The following is a 17,951-nucleotide window of genomic DNA, read 5'->3' as shown; positions in this document are numbered from 1 at the left end:
GGTAGTTTCTTTTTCTGTACAGAAGCTCTTTAGTTTAATTAGATCCCATTTGTCAATTTTGTCTTTTGTTGCCATTGCTTTTGGTGTTTTAGACATGAAGTCCTTGCCCATGCCTATGTCCTGAATGGTACTACCTAGATTTTCTTCTAGGGTTTTTATGGTATTAGGTCTAACATTTAAGTCTCTAATCCATCTTGAATTAATTTTCGTATAAGGAGTAAGGAAAGGATCCAGTTTCAGCTTTCTACTTATGGCAAGCCGGTTTTCCCAGCACCATTTATTGAATAGGGAATCCTTTCCCCATTTCTTGTTTCTCTCAGGTTTGTCAAAGATCAGATGGCTGTAGATGTGTGGTATTTCTGAGGACTCTGTTCTGTTCCATTGGTCTATATCTCTGTTTTGGTACCAGTACCATGCTGTTTTGGTTACTGTAGCCTTGTAGTATAGTTTGAAGTCAGGTAGCGTGATGCCTCCAGCTTTGTCCTTTTGACTTAGGATTGTCTTGGCAATGCGGGCACTTTTTTGGTTCCATATGAACTTTAAAGCAGTTTTTTTCCAATTCTGTGAAGAAACTCATTGGTAGCTTGATGGGGATGGCATTGAATCTATAAATGACCTTGAGCAGTATGGCCATTTTCAAGATATTGATTCTTCCTATCCATGAGCATGGTATGTTCTTCCATTTGTTTGTGTCCTCTTTGATTTCACTGAGCAGTGGTTTGTAGTTCTCCTTGAAGAGGTCCTTGACATCCCTTGTAAGTTAGATTCCTAGGTATTTTATTCTCTTTGAAGCAATTGTGAATGGAAGTTCATTCATGATTTGGCTCTCTGTTTGTCTGTTACTGGTGTATAAGAATGCTTGTGATTTTTGCACATTAATTTTGTATCCTGAGACGTTGCTGAAGTTGCTTATCAGCTTAAGGAGATTTTGGGCTGAGACAATGGGGTTTTCTAAATATACAATCATATCATCTGCAAACAGGGACAATTTGACTTTTTCTTTTCCTAACTGAATACCCTTGATTTCTTTCTCTTGCCTGCTTGCCCTAGCGAGAACTTCCAACACTATGTTGAATAGGAGTGGTGAGAGAGGACATCCCTGTGTTGTGCCAGTTTTCAAAGGGAATTTTTCCAGTTTTTGCCCATTCAGTATGATATTGGCTGTGGGTTTCTTATAAATAGCTCTTATTATTTTGAGATACGTTCCATCAATACCGAATTTATTGAGCGTTTTTAGCATGAGGGATTGTTGAATTTTGTCAAAGGCCTTTTCTGTATCTATTGAGATAATCATGTGGTTTTTGTCTTTGGTTCTGTTTATATGCTGGATTACGTTTATTGATTTGCGAATGTTGAACCAGCCTTGCATCCCAGGGATGAAGCCCACTTGATCATGGTGGATAAGCTTTTTGATGTGCTGCTGAATCCGGTTTGCCAGTATTTTATTGAGGATTTTTGCATCGATGTTCATCAGGGATATTGGTCTAAAATTCTCTTTTTTTTGTTGTGTCTCTGCCAGGCTTTGGTATCAGGATGATGTTGGCCTCATAAAATGAGTGAGGGAGGATTCCCTCTTTTTCTATTGATTGGAATAGTTTCAGAAGGAATGGTACCAGCTCCTCCTTGTACCTCTGGTAGAATTCAGCTGTGAATCCGTCTGGTCCTGGACTTTCTTTGGTTGGTAGGCTATTAATTATTGCCTCAATTTCAGAGCCTACTATTGGTCTACTCAGGGATTCAGCTTCTTCCTGGTTTAGTCTTGGAAGAGTGTAAGTGTCCAGGAAATTATCTATTTCTTCTAGATTTTCTAGTTTATTTGCGTAGAGGTGTTTATAGTATTCTCTGATGGTAGTTTGTATTTCTGTGGGGTCGGTGGTGATATCCCCTTTATCATTTTTTATTGCATCTATTTGATTCTTCTCTCTTTTCTTCTTTATTAGTCTTGCTAGCGGTCTGTCAATTTTGTTGATCATTTCAAAAAACCAACTCCTGGATTCATTGATTTTTTGGAGGGTTTTTTGTGTCTCTATCTCCTTCAGTTCTGCTCTGATCTTAGTTATTTCTTGCCTTCATGCTAGCTTTTGAGTGTGTTTGCTCTTTCTTCTCCAGTTCTTTTAATTGTGATATTAGAGTGTCCATTTTAGATCTTTCCTGCTTTCTCTTGTGGGCATTTAGTGCTATAATTTTCCCTCTACACACTGCTTTAAATGTGTCCCAGAGATTCTGGTATGTTGTATCTTTGTTCTCATTGGTTTCAAAGAACATCTTTATTTCTGTCTTCATTTTGTTATGTACCCAGTAGTCATTCAGGAGCAGGTTGTTCAGTTTCCCTGTAGTTAAGCGGTTTTGATTGAGTTTCTTAATCCTGAGTTCTAGTTTGATTGCACTGTGGTCTGAGAGACAGTTTGTTATAATTTCTGTTCTTGTACATTTGCTGAGGAGTGCTTTACTTCCAATTATGTGGTCAATTTTGGAATAAGTGTGATGTGGTGCTGAGAAGAATGTATATTCTGTTGGTTTGGGGTGGAGAGTTCTGTAGATGTCTATTAGATCTGCTTGGTGCAGAGATGAGTTCAATTCCTGGATATCCTTGTTAACTTTCTGTCTCGTTGATCTGTCTAATGTTGACAGTGGCATGTTGAAGTCTGCCATTATTATTGTATGGGAGTCTAAGTCTCTTTGTAAGTCTCTAAGGACTTGCTTTATGAATCTGGGTGCTCCTGTATTGAGTACATATATATTTATGATAGCTAGCTCTTCCTGTTGAATTGATCCCTTTACCATTATGTAATGGACTTCTTTGTCTCTTTTGATCTTTGATGGTTTAAAGTCTGTTTTATCAGAGACTAGTATTGCAACTTCTGCTTTTTTGTTCCTCCATTTGCTTGGTAGATCTTCCTCCATCCCTTTATTTTGAGCCTATGTATGTCTCTGCATGTGAGATGGGTCTCCCGAATACAGCAGACTGATGGGTCTTGACTCTATCCAATTTGCCAATCTGTGTCTTTTAATTGGAGCATTTAGTCCATTGACATTTAAGGTTAATATTGTTATGTGTGACCTTGATCCTGCCATTATGATATTAAGTGATTATTTTGCTCATTTGTTGATGCAGTTTCCTCCTAGCCTCGATGGTCTTTACATTTTGGCATGTTTTTGCAATGGCTGGTACTGGTTGTTCCTTTTCATGTTTAGGGCTTCCTTCAGGGTCTCTTGTAAGGCAGGCCTGGTGGTGACAAAATCTCTAAGCATTTGCTTATCTGTAAAGGATTTTATTTCTCCTTCACTGATGAAACTTAGTTTGGCTGGATATGAAATTCTGGGTTTAAAATTCTTTTCTTTAAGAATGTTGAATATTGGCCCCCACTCTCTTCTGGCTTGGAGAGTTTCTGCCGAGAGATCTGCTATTAGTCTGATGGGCTTCCCTTTGTGGGTAACCCGACCTTTCTCTCTGGCTGCCCTTAAGATTTTTTCCTTCATTTCAACTTTGGTGAATCTGGCAATTATGTGTCTTGGAGTTGCTCTTCTGGAGGAGTATCTTTGTGGCGTTCTCTGTATTTCCTGAATTTGAATGTTGGCCTGCCCTACTAGGTTGGGGAAGTTCTCCTGGACGATATCGTGCAGAGTGTTTTCCAACTTGGTTCCATTTTCCCCCTCACTTTCAGGCACCCAATCAGTCGTAGATTTGGTCTTTTTACATAATCCCATACTTCTTGCAGACTTTGTTCATTTCTTTTTCTTCTTTTTTCTTTTGGTTTCTCTTCTCGCTTCATTTCATTCATTTGATCCTCAATTGCTGATACTCTTCCTTCCAGTTGATCGAGTTGGTTATTGAAGCTTGTGCATTTGTCATGTATTTCTTGTGTCATAGTTTTCATCTCTGTCATTTCCCTTATGGCCTTCTCTGCATTAATTATTCTAGCTATCAATTCTTCCACTCTTTTTTCAAGGTTTTTAGTTTCTTTGCGCTGGGTATGTAATTCCTCCTTTAGCTCTGAGAAGTTTGATAGACTGAAGCCTTTTCTCTCATCTCGTCAAAGTCATTCTCTGTCCGGCTTTGATCCGTTGCTGGCCATGAGTTGCGCTCCTTTGCAGGGGGAGATGCGCTCTGATTTTTTGAATTTCCAGCTTTTCTGCCCTGTGTTTTCCCCATCTTTGTGGTTTTATCTGCCTCTGGTCTTTGATGATGGTGACGTACTGATGGGGTTTTGGTGTAGTTGTCCTTCCTGTTTGATAGTTTTCCTTCTACCAGTCAGGACCCTCAGCTGTAGGTCTGTTGGAGATTACTTGAGGTCCACTCCAGACCTTGTTTGCCTGGGTATCAGCAGCAGAGGCTGCAGAAGATAGAATATTCCTGAACAGCAAGCGTACCTGTCTGATTCTTCCTTTGGAAGATTCCTCTCGGGTGTACTCCACCGTGTGAGGTGTGGGGTGTCAGTCTGCTCCTAGTGGGGGATGTCTCCCAGTTAGGCTACTCAGGGGTCAGGACCCACTTGAGCAGGCAGTCTGTCCCTTCTCAGATCTCATCCTCCGTGTTGGGAGATCCACTCCTCTCTTCAAAGCTGTCAGACAGAGTCGTTTCCATCTGCAGAGGTTTCTGCTGCTTTTGTTGTTGTTGTTGTTGTTGTTGTTGTTTAGCTGTACCCTGTGCCCAGAGGTGGAGTCTACAGAGACACGTAGGCTTCCTTGAGCTGCTCTGCACTCCACCCTGTTTGAGCTCCCCAGGGGCTTTGTTTACCTACTTAAGCCTCAGCAATGGTGGGCGCCCCTCCTCCAGCCTCACTGCTGCCTTGCAGTTAGATCACAGACTGCTGTGCTAGCAATGAGGGAGGCTTCCTGGTCGTGAGACCCTCCCGGCCAGGTGTGGGATATAATCTCCTGCTGTGCCCTTTTGCTTGAAGCGCAGTATTGGGGTGGGAGTTACTCAATTTTCCAGGTGTTGTGTGTCTCCATTCCCCTGGCTAGGAAAAGGGATTCCCTTCCCCCTTGCACTTCCCAGGTGAGGCGATGCCTTGCCCTGCTTCAGCTCTCACTGTTCCGGCCGCAGCAGCTGACCAGCACCGATTGTCCGGCACTCCCTAGTGAGATGAACCCAGTACCTCAGTTGAAAATGCAGAAATCACCAGTCTTCTGTGTCGCTCGCACTGGGAGTTGGAGACTGGAGCTTTTCCTATTCGGCCATCTTGCTCCGCCCCCCACCTCAATGACCAGTCTTTACAAAGTTCCAAACTTTCCCTTATCTTCTTGTCTTTTTCTGAGCCTGCCACATTCTTACAACTTCTGCCCATTACCAAGTCCCAAAATTCTTTCCACATTTTCAGGTATCTTTATATCAAAACTCCACTCCTGGTACCAATTTTCTGTATTCGTCTGTTCTCACATTGCTAAAAAGAAATACCTGAGACTGGGTAATTTATAAAGAAAAGAGATTTAATTGGCTCACAGTTTCACATGCTGTATAGGAAGCAGGATTGTGGCATCAGATTGGCTTCTGGGGAAACCTCAGGAAATAACAGTTATGGTGGAAGGTGAAGCGGGTGTGAAGCACCTCAAATAGCAAAGGTAGGAGCAAGAGAGAGTGAGGCGGGAGGTGCCACACACTTTTAACCAACCAGCTCTCATGAGAACAAACTTCACTATTGTAAAGGAAGTACCAAGGGGGATTGTAGGAAACCATTCAGGAGAAACTATTTCCCATGATTCAGTCACCTCCCACCAGGTCCCATCTCCAACACTGGGGATTATAATCCAACATGAGATTTGCTGGGGAGCATCCAAAGATCCAAACCATATCATCTTTCAACATGAAAATGCTTTAGGTTTCAATCTACTACATAATTTTATATTTGTCATACTATTGAAATATCTATAAACACTGGTTATGTAATATTATAATCCCTTGCCATCATAAGGTTGTAATTTTTACAATAGTGCTAGGAACTTTATGTAGTTTTTTTTTTTTTTTTTTTTTTTTGAGATGGAGTCTTGCTCTGTCACCCAGGCTGGAGTGCAGTGGCCAGATCTCAGCTTACTGCAAGCTCCGCCTCTTGGGTTTATGCCATTCTCCTGCCTCAGCCTCCCGAGTAGCTGGGACTACAGGCACCTGCCACCACGCCTGGCTAGTTTTTTGTATTTTTTTAGTAGAGACACTGTTTCACTGTGTTAGTCAGGATGGTCTCGATCTCCTGACCTCGTGATCCACCCATCTCAGCCTCCCAAGGTATGTAGTTTATTTCTAATCTATAGGAGCCTGAGTTGCTAAAGTCTTCACAGCAAAAGAGATTGAAATTTAGAGAGATTAGATCACTTGTTTGAGGTCACACTCTCAAGCTAAGATTCAACTATCTGTCTTATCTGATTTGATATTTTCAGCTATACTGTTTTCCCTTTTTTCTTCAATAAAGATTTATTGAGTACATATCATGAATTTATATACACTTATTGAATGTTTCCTGTGTGCTAGACACTGGGGATAAAATGGTGCTTTGTTCTCAAGATTATATTCTGTTTGCACTAGACTCTGCAAGGTACAGAGTTGAAAGGACATGGAACCTGTCTTTAAGAAGTCTTCATCTAATGGCTAGTCAGAAAGAGACAAAAATATAATGCATTTAGATCAACTGCTCGAATTGAAGTTTGTTTTGGGTTATTAGTAAAAGACACTTCCATGTTTCATCTGTAAACAGGAGGAAGATGTGATGGAGGAGGTAACTTTTGAGCACAGTATCAATAAGTTGTTTACCAAATGGTCAAATTGTGAAGAAGGAGCAACATAGATAATCTAAGATGTCAGAGTACAGCCTGTTTTAGAAATTTCAAGTACCTTGTTTCATTCTAGTTATTGTTATAGCTACTATTTATAATACTAATGATAAGAGGCGCAGGAGTGGCCTAGGTAATTCTGGACAATACAAAGAGGCAGGTCATAAATGGCCTTGTATGATATATAACAGTTTAATTCTTGATTGTTAAACAGAGATCCACTAAACAAATTTTAGCAGAGGAATATGATGATGTCAGAGTAATAAATGAGGAGGGATTTGATAAGTGGAACAACTCAAGTTAGGGGAAGAAATAACGAGAGCTTGAACTTTTATAATAGCAGTAAGGATGAAAGTGAGAGAAGAGAAGATTAGCTCTAGAATTGATAGTACTTGGTGATTGGTGATTAGTTAAGGAAGAAGGAAGAAATTGAAGTAGACCTAGATTTATTTATGATTTGAGTAAATGGGTAGTTGATGGGATTGTGCTACTGAACAAGATTGAAACCATAGGAGGAGGTGGCAGGAAAGGTTAACTCCATCAAAATTCATGTACCCTTTTTTGTAGAATGTACCCTTTTTAATAGAATAGAGCTGCCACTGTGAAATGGCTTCCCATCCAAGGAACATGTTTCCTAACCATCCGTCCATGTACATGTGCCCATATGGCTAGATCTCACTAATGAAATATTAGGAGAAGTGATGTGCATCATTTTAGGTCAAGGCTTATAAGAAAAGGGAATTATTTTTCCATGCTGTCTTTCTTTTGATGGCTAGATGGTAATGAGGCCCCAAGGGATAATGGAGCCACAAGATGAAAAGGACTGGGTCTCTGAATCACTACATGGAGGAAAATTGCCTGCTTACCAGAAACATTCACTTTAGGTTATTACACAAGAGAGAAATGATTGTGTTTGGCATTATACATTTTGTAATATACTTTTTAAAAACAATACCTAACATCACTCTGATTCAGAGAAGGAGCAGATTTCTGAGAGAGAGAAGTTTGACCCACTGAGCTCAAGTGAGGATCTTCTGAAAAACCTGTGATCTATATGGAGATGTATAGTAGACGATTATATATATAGGGCTTGAGATCAGAAGAGATTTTTTAGCCTTTAATAGGAGATAATTGACTACATCCAAGTGTATGATTCTCAAGAGAAAGTGTATAGAATAAGAACAAAAATTGTCAAATTCCTGAGAAGGCACATTTCAGGTTGGAGGGTATGAAGTAGAAGAGGAACCAGAAAAAGAGGCTGAGAATGAGCTACTAGAGAGGTTTGAGGAGTACTAGCGTCATAGGAAAGAAAAAGGAGGAGAATGTGGTCAGTAGTGTTGGAAGCTGTCCTGTTATTCCTTTAAATAATTCATATTTTCCCAAATATGAATAATATAGATGTATCCTTCCAAAATATGAATTATCAACAAAATATAATACTTCAAAAACAAATTCTGTTTGACTACACCTATGTCTAGAAAGCTGGCAGCTTGAATGTAGCTAGAACTAGTCAGAAAAGAAAAAAGTCCATTGGTGTAGCCCAAGGGGAATCAGGTGCTATGAGGAGTTCTTTGGGTAGAGCAGGTGTGGGGACTTTTGCATTGTGATGCCTGGCCATGACCAAAGGTGCAGTGGAACCCTGACTAAAATTAGTTTCTACCAGAGGGGCCAAGGCAAGAGTCACCAATGGGATGGAATGAAGGGGTAGGAGTAGAAAGAGGGCTGGATTGCACCTGTCCACGGTAAAATTAAAACAGGTAGCTTCTGCTGAGGAAGAATTGATGAAGAGACATACAGGCTAAAACAAGCAAACAGAACAAGCCTCTTGAATGGGGACATGTGTTGTTCTCAAGAGCCTTTAGTGGGAGTGGAAGAGAATAGGAAAAAACAAAGTGTTGGAGGAGTATGATTATTTAATTTTAAAGGTTTAGTAGAGGAATAAAGTTTAAATACAATTGTTAACATGGGAAGATAATCACTAGAGAAGTGGAGCTGTGGTAGAACAAAATTCAAGAGTGATGATGTCACACTAGGAAACCTGATCAAGATGGGAAGAAATGAAATAGCAATTCTATATACAGTGTAAGGAATGAAACCCACTTAGCAATTAACATATTTAATATGAATAAATATATTGAACATGAATTCTTTTCAATATTCAAAGAATATCAAATTACGAAGAAAAAATCAATATAGTTTACAAGCAGTGTATCTAGAATATAATAAAGGTTGAAAGCAAACAGATAGCAATATACATACATTAAGAAAACATATATACTATTGGAGCAAAGACTATATAAATGCAATAAAAAGCCCATTCGCAAAAGAGAAAAATAGGAGATGCAGATTTTCTGATCCATAGCAACTGTAAAATCCTGCTGGGTATGCATTGTGAAGGCTTGCCATCCTGGAGGATGGAGGACGTTCATGAATAACTTAGTGTCTTGTCCTTTGGGAAGATCTTTGCTGTCCTTCTCAAACAGATCTGAAGTAGGTATTGGAGTGTAGTCCTGCCTTGTGGTCTACATAGCTTTCTTGAAAGTTTTGTGTTCTTGTTGCAGGGGGGTTGAATGTGTCACGAGTTGAAGAGAAAAGATTTTTAAATGATAAGATTTTATTTTAAATGATAAGATAAGAGGGGTTAGGGAAGGGGCTCTGCTTCATGTAGTTATTCAGGCCCTAAACTGGTGGCTTCCAGTTTATTGTCACCAGAGAGCAGAGGGGAAAAGGAAGTGGAGGATTGTGGGGAAGATTTTTTTGGACCAGGACCGGCAGTAGTATACATTACTTCTGCCTATGACCAGAACTTAAGTAACATGTCTAAACTAATTCCAAGGGAGGTTGGGAAATACAGTATAGCTGTATGTCCAAGAAAAAAGGAGTCAGCTAGACAGTTTCTCCTTTATTCTGTATATCTAAAATTCTATGTCCTAACAGAGAATATATAGAAAAAAATTTTTATAAGCCCATGGTACATTTGCAAACATAATTCATATAGTAAGCCATAAAGGGAAATCTAAGAAATTTATCTAAGGAGAGATTCATAGGTACATTCTCTAATCAAAATTTGATAAAATTGAAATCAACTAAAAAGAGATACTTAACTTCCCTTAACATCCTGGAAATAAAGAAACACTCAGGGTTTCTTTGCTTTGTTTGAGAAAGGAAAAGTACAAATGCATAGAAAGTGATGGAAACCAAAACCAAAGGTGTGTTCTATAGAAAGTTATACCTCTAAGAGCTTTTATTATTTTAAAAACCCGAAAATAAATGACTGATGATCTAACTTAGGAAATTAAATAAAGAATAACAAATTTCCAAATTGTCTTAATACGTTTGTCTTTGTTCAGCTGCATTTACTTTGATTATCTGAAGCTTTTCCTTTTTCTCAGTAATTCATTTCTTGGCAAGTGTCTATTCTGTTGCTTGTCGTTTTTAAACCAATTTAAATTTCATTTTATTGTTCACCACAGGCTAATTTTTCTTTGTGGTTTAAAAATAAACCATGTTGGCCGGGCGCGGTGGCTCAAGCCTATAATCCCAGCACTGTGGGAGGCCGAGGCGGGCGGATCACAAAGTCAGGAGGTGGAGACCATCCTGGCTAAAACGGTGAAACCCCGTCTCTACTAAAAAAAAAAATAAAACATTAGCCGGGCGTGGTGGCGGGCGCCTGTAGTCCCAGCTACTCGGGGGGCTGTGTCAGGAGAATGGCGTGAATCCAGCAGGCGGAGCTTGAGTGAGCTGAGGTGGTGCCACTGCACTCCAGCCTGGGGGACAGAGCGAGACTCCTTCTCAAAAAAAAAAAAAAAAAAAAAAGTTGAACTGAAGTAATGTAAAAGAAAAGTACTATAAAATGAATTGGTGGTGTAAATAGGGTAGATATAAGTGAATGTTATTATGTGTACTTAGGAATTGTTAACATTTTGGTTTTCTCCTAGATTCTGATGGAAGAAGGAGGAATATGCTCTTTAAAAAGCAGGCCAACATCTACTGAGAAAATCTGTCAGTATAACTGTATAAGTTAATTTTACTCTATTTTAAAAACTAATAATTAGATAGAAATCAGTTAAATTTTAAGTGATTTTTTGGATGTTTGCCAACAAATATATATCATGGATATTTTAGTACTACTAATACAATTGGCTCTTTAAAATTACTTTTATATTTTATTAAATATACATAATGAGTACATTAATGTATATGTACAGTTTAGTAAATAAGAATAAAACAGATAATCCTCATACTCACTAGGTAGCTTAAGAAATAATACATAATACTTCTGAAGATTTCTTCTTTTGTATTTCATATCCTGCCCTCTAGAGGTAACTATTTCCTTGAATTTGTTTTTTGTTATAACACAGACTTTTTAATTGCTTTATTTTGAACTTTCTACATATTGATCCAACTCTATATATTTTTCTGCAGCTTGCTTTTTTTTTCACTCAGTATTATATTTTGTGATTCACCTGCTTTGATACTTGTAGCTCTAGTACATTTATTATTTTTCCTGCTATATAGCATTCTATTGTATGAATGTATCACAATTTATGTATCTTCTAACAATGGATATGTAGGTTGTTTTGAATATTTTGCTTACATTGTTTCAAATATTTTCCGACGAAGAACAATGCTACTTGGACTATTATTGACATTTTTCCTTGCACACCTGTATAAAAAGTTTCTCTAGGATATATTTCTAGGAGTAGAATTGCTAGTTCATATGGTATGTACTTCTTTGCATCTTCAAGGTAATGCAAAATTATTTTCCTAAATGGTTATGCCAGTTGTACCCCTCTTAGCAATGGGTAAGAGTCTTAGTTGTTACATGTTTTCACCAACAGTATCTCAGTCTTTTATCATTATTGGTAATGTGATAGCTCATTGTAGTTCTAATTTATATTTCTCTGACTACTAATTAGGTTAACTGGCCATCGATGTTTCATTTGTGAAATGTCATTTGCTCATGTTCCTCTTCTGACGTTTGGTTTTCTTTATGGGATGTGTCTTTTATACGTCTATATCTCCTATATATATTTTATGTGTCCTGGATACTGACTGCTTGTAGGCTTGTGTGTAGCAAATACTTCATATTTGAGTGATCTTTTAATTCTATACTGTCTTTTTACAGACAGAAGTTTCATGTTGATCTGGTACTCTTTTAGGTATTCTGTGCTAGCATAGCCCTTCATGTTATCTAGTCTGATGGAATACCTTGAAACTTTTTATAATTTAATTTTTTGAATATGTAAAATACTAGTCTGGTTTCTGTCCTTATCGTCCCTGCCCTATTTCCCGGAATTCTGCAACATGAGCATTTTTTTTTTTTTTTTTTTTTTTTTTTTTGCTGCTTTCTGGTTTCTCATTCCAGTCCATTAAAAAAAAAAATAAATCCCAAAAATATATAAACACATACATAACCATGAGTCTTAGTTTCCTGCCTTTCTCATTCTAAATGTAATATAGAATATTTTATAAAAGAATTAAGTGAATTCATCTATTTAATAAAATATCCTATAGATTCCTCTGTGTTAGTGCTAGGTATTTCTTCTTCCTTTATTTATGACCATTTAGTAGTCCATTACATGTATGAACTGTAGTTTTTTCAGTCAATGCCCTATTGATGGACATTTGGGCTATTTCCAGTATATTTTTCTTACAAATACTGTTTAAGTAAACAACTTTGTGCAATGTTTCTTATTTGTGAAGGTACATTTTCAGGGTAATTTCTGGGAGGGACATTGTTGAGTTGAAGGAGAAATATGCTGGTATTTGATAGATATTGCTGAATTTCAATTTTGATATATATATTTCCAAGTTCCTTGTGTCACCATTTGGCAATTCCATTAGCAGTGTATATTTTATTCCACAGCCTCACCAACAGGGATTGTAGTCAAACTTAGGAATTTTGCTGAGTCTTACAGGGGGATGGATAGATAGAAGTTTTCATTTGCACTTCGCTATGTGTGAAGTTGAGCATCTTTACAAAATGTTCATTGGCTATTTGCGATTCTTCTTCTGTGAATTCTCCATTCACACCTTTTGCCCCCTTGGGTTTTGGCATTTTTTTCCTTGATATTTAAGAACTCTTTAAGAGATATTAAGATATCTTTAAATATTAAAAAGATGTAGATGAGGGGTGAAACAAGATGGCAGAATGGAAGACACCACCTACAAGCACACCAATTTAACGACTCTGCTCACAAAAAACACCTTCCTAAGAACTGCATAAGAGCACTCATAGTACCTGGTTTTAACTTCGCATCACTGAAAGAGGCACTGAACAGGTAGGAAAAATAGTCTTGAGTCACTGATGCCACACTTCCCCCATTCCCTGGGAGTGGCGACACAGTGCGGAGAGTGATTCTGTGTACTGGGGAGAGGGACAGTCAGTGCAGCAATTTTGAGGCATTGAACTCAGTGCTGTCTTGTAACAGAAAGCAAAACTGGACCAGACTCAGCTGATGTCTACCCATGGAGAGAGTATTTAAACTAGCCTTAGCCAGAGGGGAATTGCTGATGCTTGTGGTCAATACTTGAGTTTGCATAAGCCCTCCTATTATGAGCTAAAGTACTCTGGTGCTCTAAATAAATTTGAAAGGCAGTTTAGGCCACAAGGACTGCAACTCCTAGGTGAGTCCTAGTGTGAACTAGGCCCAGAGACTGTGGACTGGGGATGGCATGTGTTCTATTGAATCACCAGTTGGGGCAGCTAAGGGAGTGTGGCAATCACCCCTCCTTTAACCCAGACCACTCAGCTTACAGCTCCAAAACAGACCCCTTCTGCTTGAGGAGAGGAGAGGGAAGAGTGTGGAGGACTTTGTCTTACATCCTGCATACCAGATTAGCCACAGTAAGATAGGGCACAGGTCAGAGTCATGATGTCCCCTTTCCAGGCTCTAGCTCCAAGATGGCATTTCTGGACACTCTTTGGGTGAGAAGGACACCTATATCCTTGAAGGGAAGGACCGAATCCTGGCAGGATTCATCACCTGCTAACTGAGGAGCCCTGGGGCCCTGAATAACCATCAGTGATATCCAGGGACTGCATTGAGGGCCTTGGGTGAGACTCTGAGACTTGGTGGCATCAGGTGAGTCTCAGTACATTTCCAGCTGTGATGGCTATGGGACAAGACTCTTCACTTGAGAAAAGCAGAGAGAAAAGTAAAGGGGACTTTGTCTTGCACCTTAGGTACCAGCACAGCCATGGGGGTAGAATACCAAGTAGGCTCTTCGGGTCCCCAATTCCAGGACTTGGCTCTTGGAAGGCATTTCTGGACCTGCCCTGGATCAGATGGGGAGTCCACTGCGCTGAAGGGTGACTCCCAGCCTAGGCATCATTCACCACAAGCTGACTGAAGAACCCTTGGGTCGTAAGGGAACATCACTGGTACTCTGGCAGTACTCCCTTAGGGCTGGGTTGTGATGGCCATGGGTTGAGGTTCATCTGCCTTTGGAAAGGGAAGACAAACCACTGTGTCTTCTGGTTTGAATGTAAGCTCAGCCCCAGTAAAATAGAATACCAGGTAGGCTGGCAAGGTTTTTGACTGTAGTCCCTGGCTCCCAGTTCTGAGACAGCACTTCTGGATCCACCTGGGGCCTGGGGGAACTTGACACCCTGAAGGGAAGGACACAGACCTGGCCGGCTTTGCTACCCATGGATTGTAGAGCCCTAGGGCCTTGAGAAACCATAGGCAGTAGCCAGGGTAGTGGTTACAGTGGACCTTGGTTGAGACCCAGTGCTGTGCTGGTTTAACATCTGACCAAGCACAATCCTGATGGTCATGGCAATGGGGGTGCTTATGTCACTCCACCCTGAGCTTCAGATGGCTCAGAACAGAGAGAGAGACTATTCATTTGGAAGAAAGTAAGGGCAGTGACAAGAGTCTCTGCTTGGTAATGCAGAAAATTTTCCCAGATATTGTCTAAGACAAGGCAGTATGTCTACAAGTCTGCAAGAACCACAGCATTACTGGCATTGGGGTGCCCCTAAAGCAGATACAGCTTAGATCTTAACACCCAAGTCCTTTTTGAATTCCTGGAAAGCATTCCCAAGATGGATGAGAACAAGCCCAGACTGTGAAGACTGCAATAAATAGCTAACTCTTCAATGCCCAGGTACAAACGAACATCTACAAGTAGCAAGACCATCCAGGAAAATGACTTCACCAGATGAACTAAATAACACACCAAGGACCAACCCTGGAGAAATGGACATATGTGATCTTTCAGACAGAGTATTAAAAATAGCTGTTTTGAGGAAAGTGAAATTCAAGATAACAAAGAGAAGGAATTCAGAAGTATATCAGACAAATTTAACAAAGAGATTGAAATAATTAAAACGAATCAAGCGTAAATTCTGGGTCTGAAAAATGCAATTGATATATTGAAGAATACCTTAGAATCTTAATAGCAAAATTGATCAAGCAGCACAAAGAATTAGTGAGCTTGAAGGCAGACAGTTTGAATATACACAGTCAGAGGAGATGAAAGAAAAAAGAATAAAAAAGAATGAAGTATGCCTGCAGGATCTAGAAAATAGCCTCAAAAGGGCAAATCTAAGAGTAGTTGTTGGCCTTTTACCTCCTAAACCTAGAGAAACATGTCAATATCCAAGTATAAGAAGGTTATAGAACACCTAGCAGATTTAACCCAAAGAAGACTACCTCAAGGCATTTAGTAAACTCCTAAAGATCAAGGATAAAGAAAGGATCCTAAAAGTGGCAAAAGAAAAGAAACAAATAACATACAATGGAGCTACAATACGTCTGGAAGCAGACTTTGCAGTGGAAACCTTACAAGCCAGGAGAGAGTGGCATGGCATATTTAAAGTGCTGAAGGAAAAAACCTTTTACCCTAAAATAGTATATCCAGCAAAAATATCCCTCAAGCATGAAGTAGAAATAAAGGCTTCCTAGACAAACAAAAGCTGAGGGATTATCAATACCAGACCTGTTCTGCAAGAAAATGCTAAAAGGAATACTTCAATCAGAAAGAAAAGAAAGTTAATGAACAAGAAGAAATCATCTGAAGGTAAAAAACTCACTGATAATAATAAGTACACAGAAAAACAATATTATAACACTGTAAATGTGGTGTGCAAACTACTCATATCTGAAGTAGAAACACTAGATGATTAACTAGTCAAAAATAATAACTACATCAACTTTTCAAGCCATAGAGTATATAATAAGATATATACAGAAACAACAGAAAGTTAAAAAGCAAGAGAATGAAGTTAAGGGGTAGAGTTTTTACTAGTTTTCTTTTTGCTCATTTTTTTATGCAAACAATTAAGTTGTTATCAGCCTAAAATCATGGGTTCTAAGATTGTATTTGCAAGCCTTATGATAAAATCATACAACAGATACACAAAAAATAAAAAGAAAATAAATTATATCACCAGAGAAAATCACCTTTAATAAAAGGAAGACAAGAAGGAAGGAAAGACGAGATGACCACAAAACAGCCAAAAACAGTTAACAAAATAGCAGCAGTAAGTCCTTACTTATCAATAATGACTTTGACTGTCAATGGATTAAACTCTCCAATCAAAAGATATAGAGTGGCTGAATAGATAAAAAATAAAACCCAATGATCTGTTGCCTATAAGAAACACATTTTACCTGTAAAGACACACATAGACAGAAAATAAACGGATAGAAAAAGATATTCCAAGCCAATAGAAACCAAAAAAGAGCAAGAGTAGCTAAATGTATATTAGACAAAATAAATTTCAAGACAAAAATTATAAGAGACCAAAGAAGGTCATTATATAAACTCTGATGCAACTTAATGAAACTTAATCCCTAATGCAACAGTGTTAAGAGGTGAGACCATTAAAGAGGTAGTTAGGCCATGAGGGCTCCACACTCGTGGAGGGGGCCATTTCAGAAAGAGGATATAACAATTTTAAATATATATGCACCCAACAATGAAGCACTCAGATATATACAGCACATATTATTAGAGTGAAGGAGGAAGAGATACACCCCCAATACAATGATAGTTGGAGACTTCAGCATTCCTCTTTCAGCATTAGACAGATCTTCCAGAAAGAAAAGAATGATGAAACACCAGACTTCATCTGTATTATAGATCAAATGGACCTAGTAGATATTCACATAACATTTCATCCAGTAGCTACAGAATAGACATTCTTTTCCTCAGCACATGGATCATTCTCAAAGATAGACATACGTTAGGCAACAAAACAAGTCTTAAAACATTTTTGAAAATTGAAATGATATCAAATATCTTTTCTAACTACAATGGAATAAAACTAGAAATCAATAATGAGGAATTTTGGAAACTATACAAATACATGAAAATTAAGCAATATGCACCTGAATGACCAGTGGGTCAATGAAGAAATTAAGAATGAAATTGAAAAAGTCCTTGAAACAAATGATAATTGAAACACAATATACCAAAACCTGTGGGATACAGCGAAAGCAGTTCTAGGAGGGAAGTTTGTAGCTCTAAAAGCCTACATTAAAAAAGAAGAAAAACAACAAATAAACAACTTACCTATATATCTTAAAGAACTAGAAAAGCAAGAACAAACCAAACCCAAAATTAGCAGCAGAAAAGAAATAATAAAGACAAGCAGAAATAAATGATATTGAAATGAAGCAAACAGTACAAAATATCAATGAAACAAAAAGTTGGTTTTTGAAAAATTAAACAAAATTAACAAACATTTAGCTAGACTAAGAAAAAGAGAAGATTTAAATAAAATCAGAGATGAAAAAGGAACATTATAGCTGATAATAAGAATTGAAAGGATCATTAGTGGCTACTGTGAATGACTACATGCCAATAAGTTGGAAAATATAGAAGAAATGGATAAATTCCTAGACAAGCACAATCTACCAAGATTGAACCATGAAGAAATCCAAAACCTGAACAGTCCAATAACGAGTAACTAGATTGAAGTTGTAATAAAAAGTCTCCCAGGAAAGAAAAACCTGGGACTTGAAGGCCTCACCACTGAATTCTACACAACATTTAAAGAAGAGCTAATACCAGTCCTACTAAAAATATTCTGAAAAATGGAGGATGAGGGACTACTTCCAAACCCATTCTATAAGGCAGTGTATTACCCTGATACCAAAACCAGACAAATACATCAAGAAAAGAAAACTACAGGTCAATGTCTCTGATGAATGTTGATGCAAATATCTTCAACA

The 17,951-nt window shown here is 38.4% G+C and overlaps 1 protein-coding gene across 1 annotated transcript in view; it reads left to right on the top strand.

Moving 5' to 3' along the window:
• Window positions 1-17,951, top strand: part of C10H12orf40 (chromosome 10 C12orf40 homolog) — a 119,512-nt gene that overhangs the window by 74,856 nt on the left and 26,705 nt on the right. The window contains exon 11 of the mRNA XM_010366144.2: window positions 10,701-10,764. Coding sequence (XP_010364446.2) covers window positions 10,701-10,764 — 64 coding nt within the window. The remainder of the gene's footprint in view (window positions 1-10,700; window positions 10,765-17,951) is intronic.

The sequence above is a fragment of the Rhinopithecus roxellana genome, chromosome 10 (assembly GCF_007565055.1).
Source record: "Rhinopithecus roxellana isolate Shanxi Qingling chromosome 10, ASM756505v1, whole genome shotgun sequence".
Lineage (NCBI taxonomy): Eukaryota > Metazoa > Chordata > Mammalia > Primates > Cercopithecidae > Rhinopithecus > Rhinopithecus roxellana.
Note: the sequence above shows the minus strand (reverse complement) of the source record. Positions and strands in the feature narration are given on the sequence as shown.